This window comes from Odocoileus virginianus, chromosome 32 (genome assembly GCF_023699985.2).
Source record: "Odocoileus virginianus isolate 20LAN1187 ecotype Illinois chromosome 32, Ovbor_1.2, whole genome shotgun sequence".
Taxonomy (NCBI): domain Eukaryota; kingdom Metazoa; phylum Chordata; class Mammalia; order Artiodactyla; family Cervidae; genus Odocoileus; species Odocoileus virginianus.
In genome coordinates, this window is record NC_069705.1 from 1,330,772 (window position 1) to 1,348,581 (window position 17,810).

The 17,810-nt window shown below is 53.8% G+C and overlaps 1 protein-coding gene across 1 annotated transcript in view; it reads right to left on the reverse strand.

The window, feature by feature from the left end:
• SFRP1 (secreted frizzled related protein 1) overlaps nt 1-16,076 on the reverse strand; it is a 44,656-nt gene extending 28,580 nt beyond the window's left edge. Inside the window, exons 1-2 of the mRNA XM_070459722.1 lie at nt 15,277-16,076; nt 10,378-10,455 (exon numbers count right to left, since the gene is read on the reverse strand). Of these exons, the coding sequence (XP_070315823.1) occupies nt 10,378-10,455; nt 15,277-15,802 (604 nt within the window). The 5' untranslated portion in view covers nt 15,803-16,076. The remainder of the gene's footprint in view (nt 1-10,377; nt 10,456-15,276) is intronic.
• Between the last annotated feature and the right edge of the window lie 1,734 nt (nt 16,077-17,810).

The following is a 17,810-nucleotide window of genomic DNA, read 5'->3' on the forward strand; positions in this document are numbered from 1 at the left end:
CCAGTGAACTCATTTTCCGAGAGCTCACAGAGCGCAGAGAACACATCTGAGGGACCCCCGGAGGAAACGTCCCAGGGAAACCGCCCATGGAAGGGCTGGAGAAAACAGGAGAGAGAAAAATCCCTCTGGTAATCCCGCCTGAATGAGAGCAAGCCTGGTTTAGAGAAGCTCCTTCCTAGTTTTTCCCCACTGCCAAAGTACTGTTTTGGCATCTCTCTCCAGCTCACAGACATCCTTTCAGAATCTGTGGTCGATGATTCCCCTTAATTCCTGCCCTAAAGAAATACTCCTTTATTCCCCTAAGTATCTGCAGGCCTGGAAGATTCCATTTCCCGCACAGCAATCCCTGAAGAGCTGTCGAAGCAGCCGGGCCTCCCACACCCACAGCCCCTCCAATGGCGAGGGGCTCAGTCGTGAGCTCACGATACTCAGTCGTGAGCGCAGACCCCCATCCTAAAGCCCTTGCAGGTGAACAAACGTCATCTCTTCTCAGGTCCTTGCTTCCCCTCCCTGACCCACCAGGGATATCAGGATTGGCAGGATCCAGGACAGAGCCTGAGTCACAGGTGGTGCCCACAGACACCTTCCAACTCAGCCATGCCACGAGGACCCAACCAAGACCAGGGTGATCCAAACCTCCAGCCTCTGGGGCTGTCTGAGAACAAGCAGCTGATAACTCAGCCTCTCCCTGAAAGGTCAATATAACATTGGCCACAGTATCTTCCTCTGGAAGACCTAGAAGGCCTGGCTTCCTCCTGCTCCATCATCCCATTCATCCATTCATTCCCTCCCTCACTCCAGGCCCCAGGCACACATGCCACCCTCACAGGGCTGGACCTGCCCCCTCCTTAATCCCAAATGGAGCCCCCCAACCCCCAAGGAGCACAGCCAGAGACCCCCAGGAAGTATCTCAGCCTTCTGAGACCCTACATCTAGCTCAGCAGAATCCACCAGGCACCACCCCCGACCTCCAAGCTCCAGCTCCCAGATCATTCAACACACCCAGTCTCCTGCCAGTTGGGCTCAGCAGGTCTCTATTTGCAGAGAAGCCTAAGCTGGCCACTTCTGGACGGGCTGTGAGTGCAAGGCAGGCAGGAGCGGCCTGAGGCTGGCCCCTTTTAGCCAGGGAGGCCGCGGTGCCAGCGCTAAGTGGCAGCTGAGCCCCGGGAGGCCCACGACGTGAGGGCAGCTCCAGCATACACGTGGACTCTGCCAGCCTGAGCCGGCCCTCGTGGCCCCACCGGCCAGGCTGCAAGGCCAGGGCCTCCGGGCTGTGGCGAGAGTGACAGAGTTGGTGACAGGCCGGGCCTCGGACAGCGCAGAGCTGTAGCTCAAATATTTATCGTATGCATCTGGCTTTCACACGGAATCTGCCAGTTACCAGTGTTTACCTTGGTAGAAATTCACGGGAAACCTTCGTCTGAACAGGCCCAGAGTTTATTTTACTGCCAGATAAACAACTTTCTTTGATAAATCATCCATGTGACAGTGTTCCTGAAAGACTAAACAAAGATTTCAAGTGCAATCTATAGGCCTTTGAGCAGCCTTCCAAAGCTAATGCATGTTTAATTGGCTGCTCCAAGCAGGCTGGGGCAGAGGGAGGGCCTAGACGTCTCTTTGGCCACTTGCTCTCCTTTGTAAAATAAATACGGATGGGAGCTTCTGGCTCATTTCTGCAAAACTGGAAGAAATTAGCCAATATTTAAATGCTCATTTGCTTCTGAATATGGCCTGTGTTTTAGCGAACGGGTGTGTATATCACAACTATCACAACTGCTATTTGTGGGGGGAAAAAAATGTGAAAAACTAGCCAGAGGCAGTGCTTGGGAAAAGTGGACAACACCAAGGGCTGAAAGATCTCCCTTAGGCTCAGTATATTATGAGCAGAAAAACTGTTATGAGGAACAAGATTTCTAAAAACCACCCCAAAACAAATGAACAAAGTTCCGTGGGCGTGTCCTGGAATTAGCAAACACTCAGTCCGAGCTCCATGCGCCCTGCGGTCATCATTATCCGATGACTTCAGTCTTACAGTGACTTTAGGGTGTCATCTAATTAAAGCCCGGACTGCCTGACTTCTAGTATGTACAGGGTTGCTTTTTGTTTGGTTTGCCTGGGTTTTGGTTTGTTTTTGGTTATGTGAACTTTAGCACCTTGAAGCCATGTCAAGCTTTCCAAAGTTCTCCTAAACGGGTTTTGTGCAGGCTCTCTCCCGTTTAATCCTCTACTAACCAGAAATCCATCAGGACATTCCATTCCATTTCCTAACATTTCGTGCCAAGCAAGCTGATTTTATTAGCGCTCCAACCCTCCTACCGAGGCCAGTTTCCATCCTGAAACAATTCTTTCCAATGAGAAGAGATAATACTGGTCACGGCTGGAGCCGCTGCTATGGTCCAGGAACTGAACCCACTTGACTGACCCAATTCTCCTCCCAACACAACCACACAGGAACCACTGCCCACAGACGATGGAGACAGGCTCAGAGAGGTTAAGAGGCTTCCTCGCGGTCAATCCGCATATAAAGGTGGGATTTCATCCCGGTCTCTCTGGCCCAAAGACTATGTTCTTTCTCCTGGACGGCACGACCCAGCTCATGACGAAGAAACCAATGGATTACGGAGCCCCTTCCCTGTGTCAGGCACAGACATCAGTCTGTTTATACCGGGCAGACTCTGAAAGCACCCAGTGCCCCTTCCCGGAAAGCTTCCTCTCCCATTCCTGGCAGAATGGGAACGCAAATGGACATGAGAGGACAAGAAGTAGGAAGGGTGTGGAATCCGAACCGGCTACCCAGCTAAGAGCTGCTGGGAACAAAAACGGCAAGGGATGCCAGGTGGAGTAGCCTTGGGCCATCTGATGAGTAACGCCTGTATCTGAGTCTTATTTCCCTCCATCCGTAAGCGGACAGCCCTGGACTGGCTGATCTCTGAGGTTCCATCCAGCCCATCAGATCTTCACAATGGCAAAGGGGTACGGAGGAGCAAGACAGCACCCAAGCAAAAGAGTGGGCAGCCCGCCTCATCTCAGCTCATCCCTTACCCGCTCCTTCTCCACCCACCCCCAGAAAGGCTCCGGGGAACACAGGTGAACTCGAGGCTAAACCCTTCCCTTGCCCTCCTCCCTTCTCCATGACTGTTTATATACACATCGAATGATAAGGAGGACACGATGCTAAGTGAAATAAGCCAGACACATGAAAGGACAGACAGTGCAGGCTTCCACTTACATGCGGTACCTGAAATGGTCAGAGTCCTAGAGACAGAAAGTAGAGTGGGGGGTTCCCGGGACCTACGGGGAGGCGGGGGGGGGGGGGGGGCATTCAGTGCCAGAGTCCAGAGTTTCAGTTTGGGATGAAGAAAAATATCCAAAGAGGGGCGGTGCTGCCTGCATCACAATGTGAATGCTTTCGATGCCACTGAACTAGCTTTACACCTAAAAATGATGAAAGGGGTGCATTTTATGTTACGTATATTTTACCACGGTAAGGTTTTTTGTTTTTTTTTTTTTTAAGGAGAGAGCAAGGCAGTGGATCGGAGCCATTCAACAGGATAATCAGGGGATGGCAGGTTGAAAACCACGTCAAAGGGCGCCCAAACCATGCAGTGTAGCAACGGACTGTCTCAAGAAATGACCTCGAGTCGAAGCTGTACTCATCACCAAAGAGGGGAAGCCATCATGTCCTGAACCCAACACTGCCCCCACCTAAAGCAACCATCCCAGCAGGATGCCAGATACGGGATGGCTAGCTGGAAACAGCGCTTGGTCCTGGAGAGGTTTCAACCGAGAGCCTGTGAGCTGCGGCAGCCCTGGCTTCTCTGGTGAAGGGAGGCCTCACCTGCTGGGGACAGAGGGCTGGACTGGATTGGGCTACTCCACCCTTAGCGGGACCACCGGGATGGACAGTCAGTGAGTCTGGTCGGTGTGGGGGCCCAGGCCTGGGTTCCTTACACCAGCTCATCTGCTCCTGAATAAAACCGATCCTGGGTATTAGCTGCCACTTCGTGGGGAAACTGAGGCCTGGAGAGGTTCCAAGACTTCCCAACGTTGCGAGGCGTACGAACCAGGGCAGAAGGAGAAATAAACTCAGCCACCCCCGCCCGTGGATCCTGGCTTCTGAGTCTCTCTCAGTTCAGTATATGTCCTCAGGGTCGAACATGCTAAAGAAAAGTGTTGCTATGGACATCCGCCTCATCTAAGTATTTCCTGCCAGGAGACAATGAAACATGCAGACGGGGTGCTCACAGAGGGGAAACTCGGCTCCTTTCCCAGCTTCTCCTCGGGCTCCTTGAGGTAGCTTCAGAGCGGAGCGTGGTACCCATCTGCCCGGGGCCTGATGCCGCCAGCCAGGCCCCCAGCTCTCCACTCGGAGTCCGTGCGTGAGCAGGGACTCACCATCACGACCCACCAGACCCATTCAAGGGCTTCAGGGGCCCTCGAGGGTTCAGCCACGGACTCTGCACAGAATAAGCCACCCCCGAGTCCCTGGAGGACTCAGGACGGACCGCGGGCTGACAGAGGCATTGCCAGGGCACCTATAGGGCTGACGCTGTATTTCCCTGGACATGAAAGGCCACACAACTCCTTCCAACTGTTACCAGACCTGTGCACAGGCTGCGTATTTCAGAGACCTCCAGGGACAACGAAAACCAGTTGCTTTCAGCCCAACAGCTCCACCCCGGGGTTACCTTGCCTTCGTCTGTGTGTCTGCTCAATTTTACTTCAACTGAGCAATGATAAATCAACTGAACTAGATTTCTGGATATTAGGGTTTGGTTTTGTTTTTGACATATACACTCAGTTACCCAAAACAGGGCAAGTACTTTCCCTCAAACTTAATAAACAAATTGCATATACTCGTTTGGAAAGGAGCTTTCTCCTTATATAAAAAAAGAAGGCCTTAAACCACAAGGTCTGACTTTGTAGCACATAAACCATAATCAAAAAGAATATGAAAAAAATATATGTATATATGTATATTTATGCATATAAAATATATATAAGTTTATATATGAATCACTTTTCTGTACAGGGGAAATTAACACAATACTGTTAATCAGCTACACTTCTTTTTTTAAAAAAGAAGAAAACTGAGAAACAAAATAAAACCAATGCTCCGTTTTCTGCCTACAAGGTGCGTTTACTGCCAGAACAATATCATTTGTCTATTAACCAAGTTTCCATAAGAACTAGTAGAATGTAATAATAGCCAGAAAAGAGGATGGACAATGGTTAGGTCAAGGGAAAAAAAAAAAAAGGCCACCCTGTACAATGAGTTGAAATGTAAGTCTAAATTATCCGAATTTGTATTCATCTGGGAATATTTTAATATTAAATAATTTTTACATTGTTTTTCTCACTTAAATACAGGCCAGTCTTATGATTTAAATGTACTTATGCCCATTTAACAATTGTGAATGTTCAGGGAAGGCATTTTATGCACACTGTAGAAAATCTAGGATTTGTACTCAGATGTTACTTCCCATCATAATATTTCTGGACTTAAAAATTCCTATATTCATTCATCTTTGTGGATTTTCAGATGCATGCTAAAATCAAGCTGTAGTTACTTAACAGAAAATAAGCTGGAAATTAAACCACTTTGCCAATTTCCATCTCCTAGTCATGTCCTATCATCCATACATGAGTCCAACAAACTTTTATTTTATGCCTACCGTGGAACTGTGCAATCACCAATCTAAGTACACACAGGCCTTGTTTTGTTCATTCTAAGACATAGATTCTTTTCACGTTTTAACACGAAGGATGTGTCCCCCTGGAGGCAAGGCACCGCACGTGTGATGGACGGCACATCTCGCAATCAAGGGGTGTCTTACATCAGGTAAGATGTGGTACCAGAGACAGACCCTGCTCTCAAGCAGCTTACAGACCTGCAACCACCCTGCTGGCAGCCACATCTCCTCCTCTGCGGGAGGAAACCCAAGGTTTGGCTTGGAAAGGCCGAGCCTACTTTTTGCGAGTAATCAAACATTCCGAGTAAAACTTTGCACCTCCAAACAGTAGCCCAGCCAAGACACCTTGAAAACAGAGTGAGGCAGAGTGAGAACAAATTAGTGAAGATCCAGGAACCGCCAAGAATGTTTCTTCTAGGAAATACTCCCAAATGCTAACAGTGACAGCCTTTTTTTTTTTCTTTCCTCTTTGACTCAGTCTAGCATTGCAATGTACAGTTTTACTCTTTATGATGAAACATATAAATGAAAAAAAAAATGTTAAGAAGGCAAGAGAAATTTCTAGGGGGGCCAAGAAATCTTTTTCCACAGCCAGAAAATACTGGACTAACAAAGGAGCCACCTGAACTCTCAGAAAAGAAGCCAGTACAAGAGGAAGCTGTGAACTGTCTCAGCAGAAGTATACGATTCTGCCCGTTTCTACCAGAAAAGCTTAAAGGTATTTACGGATCCAGAAGCTCAAGAGAGTGGCCGGTGGGGGGGGGGGGGGGTGGCCCTAGCCCCACAGCCATCATAAATCAGACCCTCCCATCCCCTGGGATAAGCTGAGCTGAAGGAAAGATGGTTATGGGCGCTGAGTTGTTAACAGCAGGATTACTAAGTGTGGCGGCTCGCAAATAATATATTGACCCCGTCCAAGAGAAAACAGCGGCACCCTGTTGTCACGGAGCAGGAAAAGCAGACGGAAAGCAAGAGAGCAAGCGGCGGGGGCCAGGCGTCCTGAATGGAGCCCAGCAGGCGCCCAGGCCGCCTAGCTGAATTCAGAACCTCTTCCCCGGCTAACTTTGGGCCGCCACACATCTGGGGCTTGATCCAGGCTGATCCAGCTGCATTCCTGAGCATCAGCCCACAGGTGTTTCTACTGAGGCTTTTCCCTGCCAGTGGGGGGCGGGAAAAAAATGTACTCTCCACTGCGGAGGTACAGTGCGGGGCTGGAGAGAACCAAGGGGCAGGCAGAGCTGCCAGAGAGCTACGATCGCACCTCCCGGGGAGGCGGTAATGGGCCGGGTAAGGAGTCTGAGGATGACCGCTGGCAGGAGAGGTCTCGGGAGTGCTGACCCCGAAGGAATGGATCCCTTGTTTCCCGAGCTCCCAAAGAGCCTTCCAACAAGCTGATGTCTTCCCACCGGGGATGTCAAGGCCGCTTAATGCAAAGTTTGATCCCTCGAGTGGGGAGTAAAGCATTCTTTTTCTTCTCGGCTGTGTATCAGCTTGCCTCGCTGCATTTCTTTGTCTCCTAACTGAATCCCATCAGCGTGGCTGACTGCCTCCCTCACTGGAAATGAGCTGAGCTAGGAAACACGTTTCTCAACAAGGCCACATTCTCCAGGGTGCTGAGAAGGGCAGAGCTGAACTCAGCCCCTGCAGAGAGAGAGAGAGAAAACAAAACGAGTCCTCTCTATTGCCTTATGAGAACACAATACACAGACACACACACACACACACACACACACCCATAAAAGTCTCTCCTGCATCCAGATAGGGAAGTCTGGCGTCCAGCCCCGAGGCTGTTCATCTTAAGTGGGAAAGGCAGCGTGTCAGAAAAAGAACACCAGGGGAGCAGGTCAGATTCCTTCTTTGTGAAATAAGTGGACTTGATAGGATGACCCAGAGGACCCAGGAGAACGCCAAAGTTCTAGGCGCTCAAGAAGGAAACCATCTCTGGGCCAAAGGAACACAGACCCAAACTGCTAATCAGACTGCCCAAGCACGGACTGGCTATTAAAATAAGACACACTCCTGGAGCCCGCACACTGCAGGGAGCAGGTGGCCAGCCAACCCAGCGGGGACCCACTGGGCACCCACTGCGGCATGGGGAGGATTCATCTCCCCAGGTGGGTTACCCCAGCCCCCTGCAGACCCTTGCCCTTCACTCAAAGGCCAGCTTTCACATTCACATTCTTTCCCAAGGTTTGCCTCTTCAGCCCATGCCTAGGGAATGACTCTAGATTAACAAACTGCCACAAAGCCCCTCATCAAACTCAGGTTGGTGAGTTCCAGGGAATCAGAGCGGGAAGACAAGTGATTCTCTTCCCAAAGCGCCAGAACATCCTTTGCCCTGCATTGCCAACAGCACCCCTTTCAGGCGGCGAGTTAGAAGACTCCACGATTCTCTAGGAAATGACCGTTTCATGTCTGGTCGGGGTTAAAAATGATTTTTTTTAATTAAATCTTCAGCTATGCTAGGTCCATATTTGGGGACATGGAATCTAGCACAGAGCTCTGAGCTCAAGAAATGCTGAATGACTGACTGGACGCATGAATCAGTGACTGGACACCGCCTCCTTCACACACTGGGTCCCAGGAGATGGGATCCCCGAGTCAAGCATCCGCTCATACACCACCTTTCAGAGATGGCTCTAGTGGGATTCCCTGGATTTGCTGAAGCATCAGGGAGTCAACTTCTCAGAGTGTGGTGATTTACACTATCGAAAGGGAGTCGGTGAAATCTAAAAGTGGCCTCTGAGTATTACCCAACCCCTCTGCCCCATCCCCACCCTGGTCCCCACCCCCTTCCCACTCCCACACACCCCCCACCCACCCCCGCACAAGGAAGGATGCTTTGGGATGACGGCCGAATGCAAGCTGATTCTTCCTGCCCCTCCCCCGCTCCCCTTTGCGGCAAAAGGTTTCTGGTGAGGACTTCTGAGAGATTTTATTTATGGCCTTTTACTCAATGCCCAAATGCCTCTTTGGGAAGGACTCTTGCGCCATCTGTGGAAGGAAAGCTTGTCACGCCGTCAGGTTAGGGCCATGCAGACCCGCCAGCCTCGCTGGTCCCTGGGGTCCCCTTGATGGAGCAAGAATGTGAGCCTCAGGAAGCTCCGGTTGGACAGAAGGAGCATCATCAGAGTTTGCAAACACTGCAAAAAGCACTGCAGGTGCTCTCTACAGCTTATTTGAAATTCACTGAAAATGGCAACAAGAACAAAGGATGTGACTCAAACACGAGCGGCAGAAGGCAGGGCAGACAAACCTTCCTAGAGCTCGTCCACCAAGAACCAAAGAGGCAGGCAGAGATACTTCATGCAGAAACAGGGCAAGCAAAACGTGTGCATTCTCAAGGAGCGCTGCAGGCCAACTCCTGCCTGTAGTCACAGCGACAAATACCCTGAGACCACAAGTGTCACATGCACTGCTTCCTTCCGCTTTACACGGCTGCAGCTCTGCAACAGCACCTGGTCAGCATAAGGCCCTTCATGTGCGTTACTATGCCTGGTTAATGAAGACCCACAATAGGCAGCCCTGGGGGGACATAAAGATCCCCTTTACCTACCATTTTCACTTTTCCTGGGAGGAATTCTGTAAGAGATCCAGCCTCAGGGACACCCTGGCTGGAATCGTGAGAACCTGTCCTTAGCAAAACAGCTCTGAGCGTTAAGTCACTCAGTCGGGTCTGACTCTTTGTGACCCCATGGACTGCAGAGCTCACCAGGCTTCTCTGTCCATGGAATTCTCCAGACAAGGATACTGGAGTGGGTAGCCTTTCCCTCCTCCAGGGGATCTTCCCAACCCAGGGATCGAACCCAGGTCTCCTGCATTGCAGACACTCTTTACTGTCTGGGCCACCAGGGAAGCCCATTACATGTTTCCTGGGAGGAATTCTGTAACAAATCCAGCCTCGGGGACACAGTGGCTGGAATCATGAGAACCTGTCCTTAGCAAAACAGCCCTGGGCGCCTCTATTGTATATGTCAGCTCCATACAAAATAGAGGCAGGCTGAAGGGGGCCGACCTTTCAAGAGGATGCAGTTCATGTTTATTTTTCCAGAGGACACACTCCCAAGGTGTCTGAGGCTCCATCCCCTGAGGAGCAGACGACAGGGACCGCCCTTGAAAGATCCCCTGAGATCAGGCCCCAGGTCTGCATCCAGCCCTCCTCCTGGGGCTGCAAATGTGGACCCAGAATTCCCTTTTAACCCAGAGAGATTTGGGAAGAAGGGAGGAAAATTCCCCCCACTGTGGGGATGTCATTTTATTCGCCAGAAAGCACGAGAGAGTCCCTGCCCCCACGGCCCTACACACCAATGACCCCCCTCCGGGATCCTGGGCGGCGTGGTGCTGACACCTAGGGGTGGATGGAAAAAGAGCCACGCGGGCCTGGTTTTCCCCCAGCTCGCCCCAAATCTGCTTCCCTCTAAGCCCAGAGAAGGTCCCCCCAAACCCACCCACTGATACCACACATGGAAAAGCAGAAGCCAAGTTTGACTCTTCATAAAAAGCAGCCAGTTCCCCTATCTAGTCTCCCACATCAGCCTGAGAAAAGCAGCTGTCTGGGGAGAGGACGGAGGGAGAGAACACACATCTCCAAAAAGAAGCTCCAAAAGGCTCTGCTCCAGGGACTCAGACCGGGAGGAGCCAGGGATGCCCAGCCTCCCGGAGGCAGCCTGGGCCGCTTTCTTACCAAACTCGCTGGCACAGAGGTGCTCGATTATGGCTTCGGATTTCAGCTCGTTGTCACACGGAGGACACACGGTCGTGCCTAGGAGAGGAAAGGGGAGGACAGGAGCTGAGTGACTGGGGGTGAGGATGCTGGAGGAGCTGCTCCCGGAGCAGACAGAGATCAGCCTCGGGACCAGGCTGGAAGCCGGTTAACGGTCTTCTGGAATTTCTGAAAGGCAATCCCAGAAAAGACGAGTCTTGGAAACCAAGGCAGACATCGAGTTCCTTGAAAATTCAGGGACTAGAGCTACTGCATATGGTACAGCTATTAACAACAACATTATCTGGGGCTGAACGGTGAGGGTCCTATGAATCGTGTCTTGATGTGGTGGGTCCCTGGGAAAAGCTGACTTGTAACCAAACACTTCTAGCCCAATTTTTTGTTTGTTTCCTGTTTTCTCCCCTCCCCTTGAAATACCCGCCTGATTCCTTCCCCACTCCTGTTCCCAAACTCCCCGATCCATCTGACCAGCTCTCCATGAGCCAAGAAACAAAATCAGCCAGACTCACAAAGTCCAACCACAGGCCCTGAACACCCCTGCCCAGAAGGGCTGCTGCAGATAGATCCTGCGGGGCGGGGAGCAGGAGATGGGGGGGCGTCACCAGCCCTGCTGCCAAATGGAAGGACCGAGAGGGACGGGGAGACCCTCTGTTGGCGTTTTCACACCGTGAAGTGCTTTGAAGAGGAGGTGTGTGTGCCGCAGGCATGGGGCAACTGGAGGCGGCTAGGCCCGGCAGGGAGGAGGCTTTGGAAGCCAGGGCCAGCGATTCCTCCCGGCCAAATGCTGCAGATGCTGGAGGGGCCCCTCCCCTGGGAGGTGAAGGGGCTCCGTGGAAGAGCTGGGAGAAAACCACCTAGTGGGAATCGCCAGAAGGGGAGGCGGCTTGTCACCGCCACCGCGACCACCATCCCACCACCCCACCGTCAGCAGCAGCATCGCCTCCATCATCTATCAGACATCTTGGAGTTTTATCCAGGTTGCCGGAAAGCTTGAGCACATCCTAGGGGGCCTTCATCCAGCACCGCACTGGAGCTTGGCGCAAGTCACGAAGGAGGGCAGTGTGTGAGCGACCTCCACTCCCGCCGTTGACTCTTCTTCCTCCCTTCCCCCCCACCTCTGTGGCTCCTACAGCAGCATCTCCTTCGCCCTGGAGCACTTCTGTGGTCCAGAGGAATGGGCAGAGCCTCCCACGGTGGACAGGGAGTCAGCTACAGCATCCTGGGGCCGGAGCCACCGCCCCACCAGGGCCACTGCTGGTCCCCAGCGCCCGGGAGGGGATGCCTGACCACACCCCGCTCCCAGGCAGGGTCCCTGTGAGGCCCAGCAGAGGCCACAGGCTTTCTTCTTTGCTGGCAGACCCCTCTCCCACCTTGATGCTGGGCCCAGGGCCACGCACCATCCAGACTCCTTCGGCAGCAGGAACCACTGCCACGCTCCAAGCAGAAGACGGTGGGACTATCTTTGGACCCGGAGGCTGGAACTGTGCTTCTCAGCCTGAACTTAAGATGGGATTCCAGAGGTCGTGTTTCTGACAAAAGGGAAACGCTTACCCGGAATTGTGCATCCTGGTTCTGGCTTCCAAGGGCAGAAAAATGGAAGGGTAGTCCCACCGTATGGGAAGGACCGATGTACCGACCTGGGGAGTGTGGACTGTGCTGGGGGACCTTCCTTGTTTGGGTTAAAAAAAAATTTCAAAGTTCAATGAATATAATCTGGCCAAACAAGCGGCAGGGCAGGACTATCCGAACACAAACCCCGGGTGGCCTCGGCTCCCTCAGACCACCAGGTCTGGACACCCTGAGACCCCGACTTGACTGGCAGCCCAGGGCTCTGGACACCACTCGGGCACTGTTCTCAGCCCCATCGCCATGTCTGGCCCTCAGCGTCTCCCATGGGGGCAGGAGGTGGCTGGAGCGAGCTCAGTGTATTTTCCCCAGCCCGCCTCACCTTTTCTCACAGCCAGCTCTGAAGGGCAATATTAATCTGTGGCCTCTGGATTGTGCCAGGGCGGGGCAGCAGGCAGCCTGAGTGCAAAAAATCAAACCCACCCAGTCATCCATCAGAGAGGCAGGACAAAATGGCTGTTTGTAGATGTATTTAAAATGTTTCAAGTGAAAGAAGCAAAACCCAAAAGGTGTTGTGTTTCATCAATATCTAAGGGGAAGAGGAGTGCAACACTGGAATTAGAAACACGTGTTTTTTTTTTTTTTAATCAATGCACACGCATGCACACAGTACACACACACACACACACATACACACACAGCAGGTCTTCCCTGGCCAGCTCCTCAATACAGGGAAGGGACCCTAAGGAGGGCCCTAGGGGAGAATGGGGCACCGTGGCCTCTGCAATCTGCGCCTGAAACAGTCAGGCTGATTTAACGCATAACATGCCTAAACAACAACAAAATAAAACTAAAAGTATGTGCTCCTTCACCGAGCTTGAATCAGTAAAACCTGGCAGGGAGGAGAAATAACAGTGTATCAGCCTGGGAGTGCACGGGTCTAATGCAAGTGCAAGATTGAGAAATAACTTTTCTGTAAAAAAAAAAAAAAAAAAAGTGCTTCTCCCATAACCGATGCTGAAGCAGCTTAAGCCTCAGCTTTTTGGGGGTGCGAGGGAGCCTCCTTTGACTCATCTCATTATCAAGTTTATCTTAAATGATGTGTGGCCCCAAAGGCCTGCCCCAGTACCCTAAACAGTACTTGCCCCCGTATGTGAACAGAAGCCAGCCAGCCGGCATTCGGAGACATGTCACTGCTTTGAAAATCCCATTCTAATTTTACAGAATAAAAAGAAATAAAGAATAAAAATGGGGCACGTGTACCTGGTCGCCTCCAAAAGTATCGGTTCTTATTCTGGGGGCATGAGCCATAGGGATGAGAAGCAGGAGTCTGGTCTCTCCCCCGACCTGCACGCGCACACACACACATCCCTCCCGCTTCCACGCTCAGCTGACAGCAGTGGCCAGGCAGCCCTGGGGGACGCCTTTGGGGGGTTCCTCCCACTGAAGGGGCTGCAGTCCCGGGTAGGAGCAGGGCCTCCCGCAGAACCCGTCACCAAACACACGGTGGGGAGAACCAGGTCCCAAGTTCCACCCCAGACTGGTCCCTTCACGGCTGTGTGGCTGGTCCAGAGGAGCTACCTGACCACTCCTGGGATGGAGGGAGGAGGGCAGATGGAGGCAAGGGCAGGCTTTGGGGGCACCAAGAGGGGTGGCAGCCAAGGAGTAAATGGCTCCAAGAAGACAGCATGGATTTTGGTTTCCCCTCCCTCAACCACCCCTGCCTCTGGCGGGGGTGGGGGAGAGGGGGCGGGGGGGTTCAAGCCGAAAGGATTCTTGTCCAAGCATAAGGAGGCACCCCAGCCAGTGGCCCCACCTGCCAGTCCCCCTCGGAAGCTTCCTGTCGCCGCTTGTACCAACAGGGGCAGTTGGGGGTGGGCTCTGCCCCAGCAGAGCTGGCTGCGGTCTCTGGGGGTAGGGCTGGGCTTCCGTCCCAGAGGGAAGAAGGAAAATCCCGTGGGTTCTATCCGGACAGAACAGCACGGGCCTAGTCTGCTCCAGGTACCGGCAGCATCTCCCCAAAGGTGAACCCTGTGCGGGCCTCCAGGAAGGGCAAGCATGGGGCCCAGACCTTGGGCTGTTGCCCTGTCCACCCATCAGGCCCAACTCCACACCACCAACTCTGGACCTATTTCCTCCCTCCCTGAAATAAGCAAAGGCATTCAAATTTCAGGGTGCCCTTCCCCAGACTACCCAACCCTCACTCTGGGGAGCCTGCCCCGCAGGAGACATTCCTCCTCCGGCATCACTTGGGAGATAAGCTGAGCCAGCAAGCAACAGGTTTTTCCACCACCTCAAGCCCTGTCCTCCAAAAGCCCTGGAGACAACGGCCCGGTGCCCAGGGCACCCAGCTCCCCACCTCTGATCACTGGCAGCTCTTTGAGCCTCAACTCGGCTTCCGAAGAAGTGGGTGGTTGAATTCATTCCTCTCAAAGTCAGGCGATGGTGCTGGGGTGTTGGTTTGTTGGGGATTTTCTTTTTCTTTTTTTTTTGGCTTGTTAACTTGTTTTGCTCTGTCTTGTGGCCTGGGGGTGGGAGGTGGCGGGGTGATGTGCCTCCTCCCCCGTCAAGAGCTGCCCTTTAAGCGGGAGGGGTTCCGAGAACACCCGCCTGCCCATCCCCGGGGCTGTTAGGAAAGTCTTCAATTTGCGGTCTGCTCCCCAAGGAGAGCGGAACAATGAGCTAATGACAATTTTATCTTTCTAATTACCTGAGGATTTGTGTGAATGAGAGAAGCAGGGGGTATGCAAGAATGGTGCAGAAGAGTTTTTCCATCCACCCCCCCACCCCCAAGTCTCCCGAAGCTGTTACCTGAAAGGAGGAAACAGAAAGGCTTGCAGTTTCTAAACTTTTTTTTCTCAGCTCGTTTTGCACCAGTCCGGGAGCTACTTGGCTGAATGACTAGCTAAGAAAAGCGATTAAAAAAAAAAAAATCCTCCTCGAACCTAAGAATATAAACAAAGCTGCACCTTAGCATTTGCTCGGCCTTCCTGAGCTTCCCAGACTTAGAGTTTGGGTTGTGTTTCCCGCCCCCAGCCCCGGGGGCATCTCGTCTGGGGGGTTCAAAGCTCCGATGGGGACTCGGTTCCCTCCCAGGGGAGAAAAGCTCTCTCCTGGGACCCGGAGCTAAAGCTTTGTTTCCTAGAAACTGGATTCCCAGGGCAGCGGCTCCACGACCCGGAGCGGGTGCGCGCGCGGGGCTGCCCCGCCGGGCACCACCTCGGACTTCTCGAGGCCGTCGGGTAGGGCCACGTCCCCAGGCCCGGGGCGCAGCCCGGGGGACCCCCGCCTCACCTTGGGGCTTGGAGGCCTCGGTGGCGTTGGGCGGGGTCATGGCGATGCAGACGTCGCCTTCGGGGAACTTGTCGCACTTGAGCATCTCGGGCCAGTAGAAGCCGAAGAACTGCATGACCGGCTCGCAGGAGTCGCGCACGGCCTCGCAGAGCCAGCGGCACGGGTAGATGGGCCGGTCCAGGCAGACGGGCGCGAAGAGCGAGCACAGGAAGACCTGGGTGCCGATGTGGCAGTTCTTGTTGAGAAGGGGCACCCAGCTGCTGGCCTGCTGCTTCACCTCGGCCATGGTCTCGTGCTCCAGCAGGTTGGGCAGCACCATCCTCTTGTAGCCCACGTTGTGGCACAGCCGCAGGTCGGCCGGGATGTCCACGCACTGCGGCGGCTTGGTGTAGAAGCGCCCGCTCTGGTAGGCGCCGATGTCCGACTGGAAGCTCACGTAGTCGTACTCGCTGGCCGAGCCCGCGGCCAGGAGCCCGGCGGCCAGCGCCAGCAGCGCGCCCGCCGCGGCCCAGCGCCCGCCGCCCATGCTCGGCGCCCCGGCCCCCGCGACGCGGGGCGTCCTCGGTGGTCTCCCCGCGCGCGTCCCGCCGCGAACTTGCAGAGCCCACCCGTCCCACCCCGCACCCTCCCCGGCTCCGGGGACAAAAGGCGCCGTCCGCACCCGCGCCCGGCTGGGCGGCCGCGCGCTCCTGCCCGGCGCTGGCGGGGCGGCCCAGGAGAGCTGCGCGGGGAGGCGAGCGCGCGGCTCGAGTGCGGCCCAGGCGCCCGAGGCGGCGGGACCCGAGTGCCCGGCGCTCCCGCGGCCGAGCCCTCCGAGCCGCGCCGGCCAATCAGCGCCGGCCGCCGGGAGCGCTCCGGGCCCGCCCGTCAGTCACCCGCGCCGCCGGCCAATCGGCTCGCGGGCGGGAGGGCTCGGCTCCCCAGAACTCAGCGCAGGTCAACACCCCTTAAAAAACAAAACCAAAAATAAATAAATAAAAGAAGGAAGAAGGGGGGAAAACGAGGAAAAGACAAAAAAAGAAAGAAAGAAAGAAAAAAGGAAGGGAGAGGGGGGATGGAGAGAAGCGTGCGGTGGGTAAAAAGGATGCGCAACGCTGCAGCTAGCTTGGGTCAGATCTCAGGAAAGCAAGGACGCTTAACAGTACTCGCAAGTCCATGAGATAATCAAGACTTTTTTCTTCTTTTTGACACTTTTCGCTAACTTAACGCAGCAGCAGACTGCTTTCTCGGTGTTGTTTTCTGTGGCTGCAGTAGGAAAGTGGCCGTTGCCGGCGGACCCGGGCTCAGGAAGGCTGTAGCGAGGGAAGTCTGCCTTTCCATCCCGGGCCGGTGGAGCTCGGCTCCCGCGAAGACCCGGGGGAAGGTGGAGTCCGGCTGTTTGCTGGCTATAAAAGGCAGCCGCGTTTCCAGGTGGGACAACCGGATGATGGCACTCCGACAGTCCCGAGGCAGTGTGGAAGGGAAAGGTGCGCACAAAGGTGTTGATTTGGGGAGGACAATTGTGGGTTTTTTGTTGTTGTTTTTTAAAGGAAAAGAAGAAGGGAAAAAAGAGCCCTGCTCAAGGCCCAGCCCGACAGCACGTCTGTGTGTGCACGCATATGCACATTGACATGTTTGTGGTCTAGAAAGCCAAAACATTAAAAACACATGTGCACTTATCAGCGTGGCTTGTGTAAATATCAAGTCCATCACTCAGGCACACATGCTACATTCAGAGCCAGCCCAGGAACCTCAAGTCAAAAACCAAGGGTTCCTGTTCAGACAGAAAGCGAGAAAGAAGTTCCAGCAGAAACAGCCCATTCTTTCCATCCAGCCCACCCCCGACCCCCACCATCACCCTGGAACAGAGGGTGGTCCCCCTGCCACCCTCCACCTCAGAGTCCCTGGGGATCCTTTGTAATGAGGCCCAAGCTCCAGAAAGCTGGGAGTGTGACCACAACCAACCCCAGGGACAGGCAAGAGCAACAGCTGACCCTGAGGTTGGCTGGGTCTCCACACTGCTTGTGTCCCAAAATGTGGGGTGCAGAGGAGGCTCAGAGAAAGCTGCAGATTGCATCTGAGTGGTGTGGCACCACCCCAGGTGGCAAATGGGCCACAGAGCCTGAGCTGAAGGCAGACACCAGAGGAGGCACTGCCTTGCTGTGGGAAGCTGACTTTGGACCCTGCAGACCAAATTTCTTGATGGACAGATTCCAAGTCAAACGACTCGAGTTTTTCGATGAAGAGAGGCTCTTAAAGCAGTCCTGCGCCTAAAGACATAGTGATGCCACTGTGCACCCAGGGAGCGTGTGACGGTGGCCAACTTCTCCATCATTTCTAAGCTGATGAAAGGTGCTCTAAAGCAAGAGGGGCAATGTGGAGGAAAAGAGATGGGGGGAGAGGGAGACTCCCTCGGGTGGCAAAGGGTTAATCCCTGAACAATTGGTAATGCTCAGCCCAGAAGCTGGGGAAGACATTCCTCACAGGCAGAGAAAAGACCGCAGGAAACCAGGCAACTGTGTCTCAATTCAAGGGGCAGTTAGAGAAAAATGCAG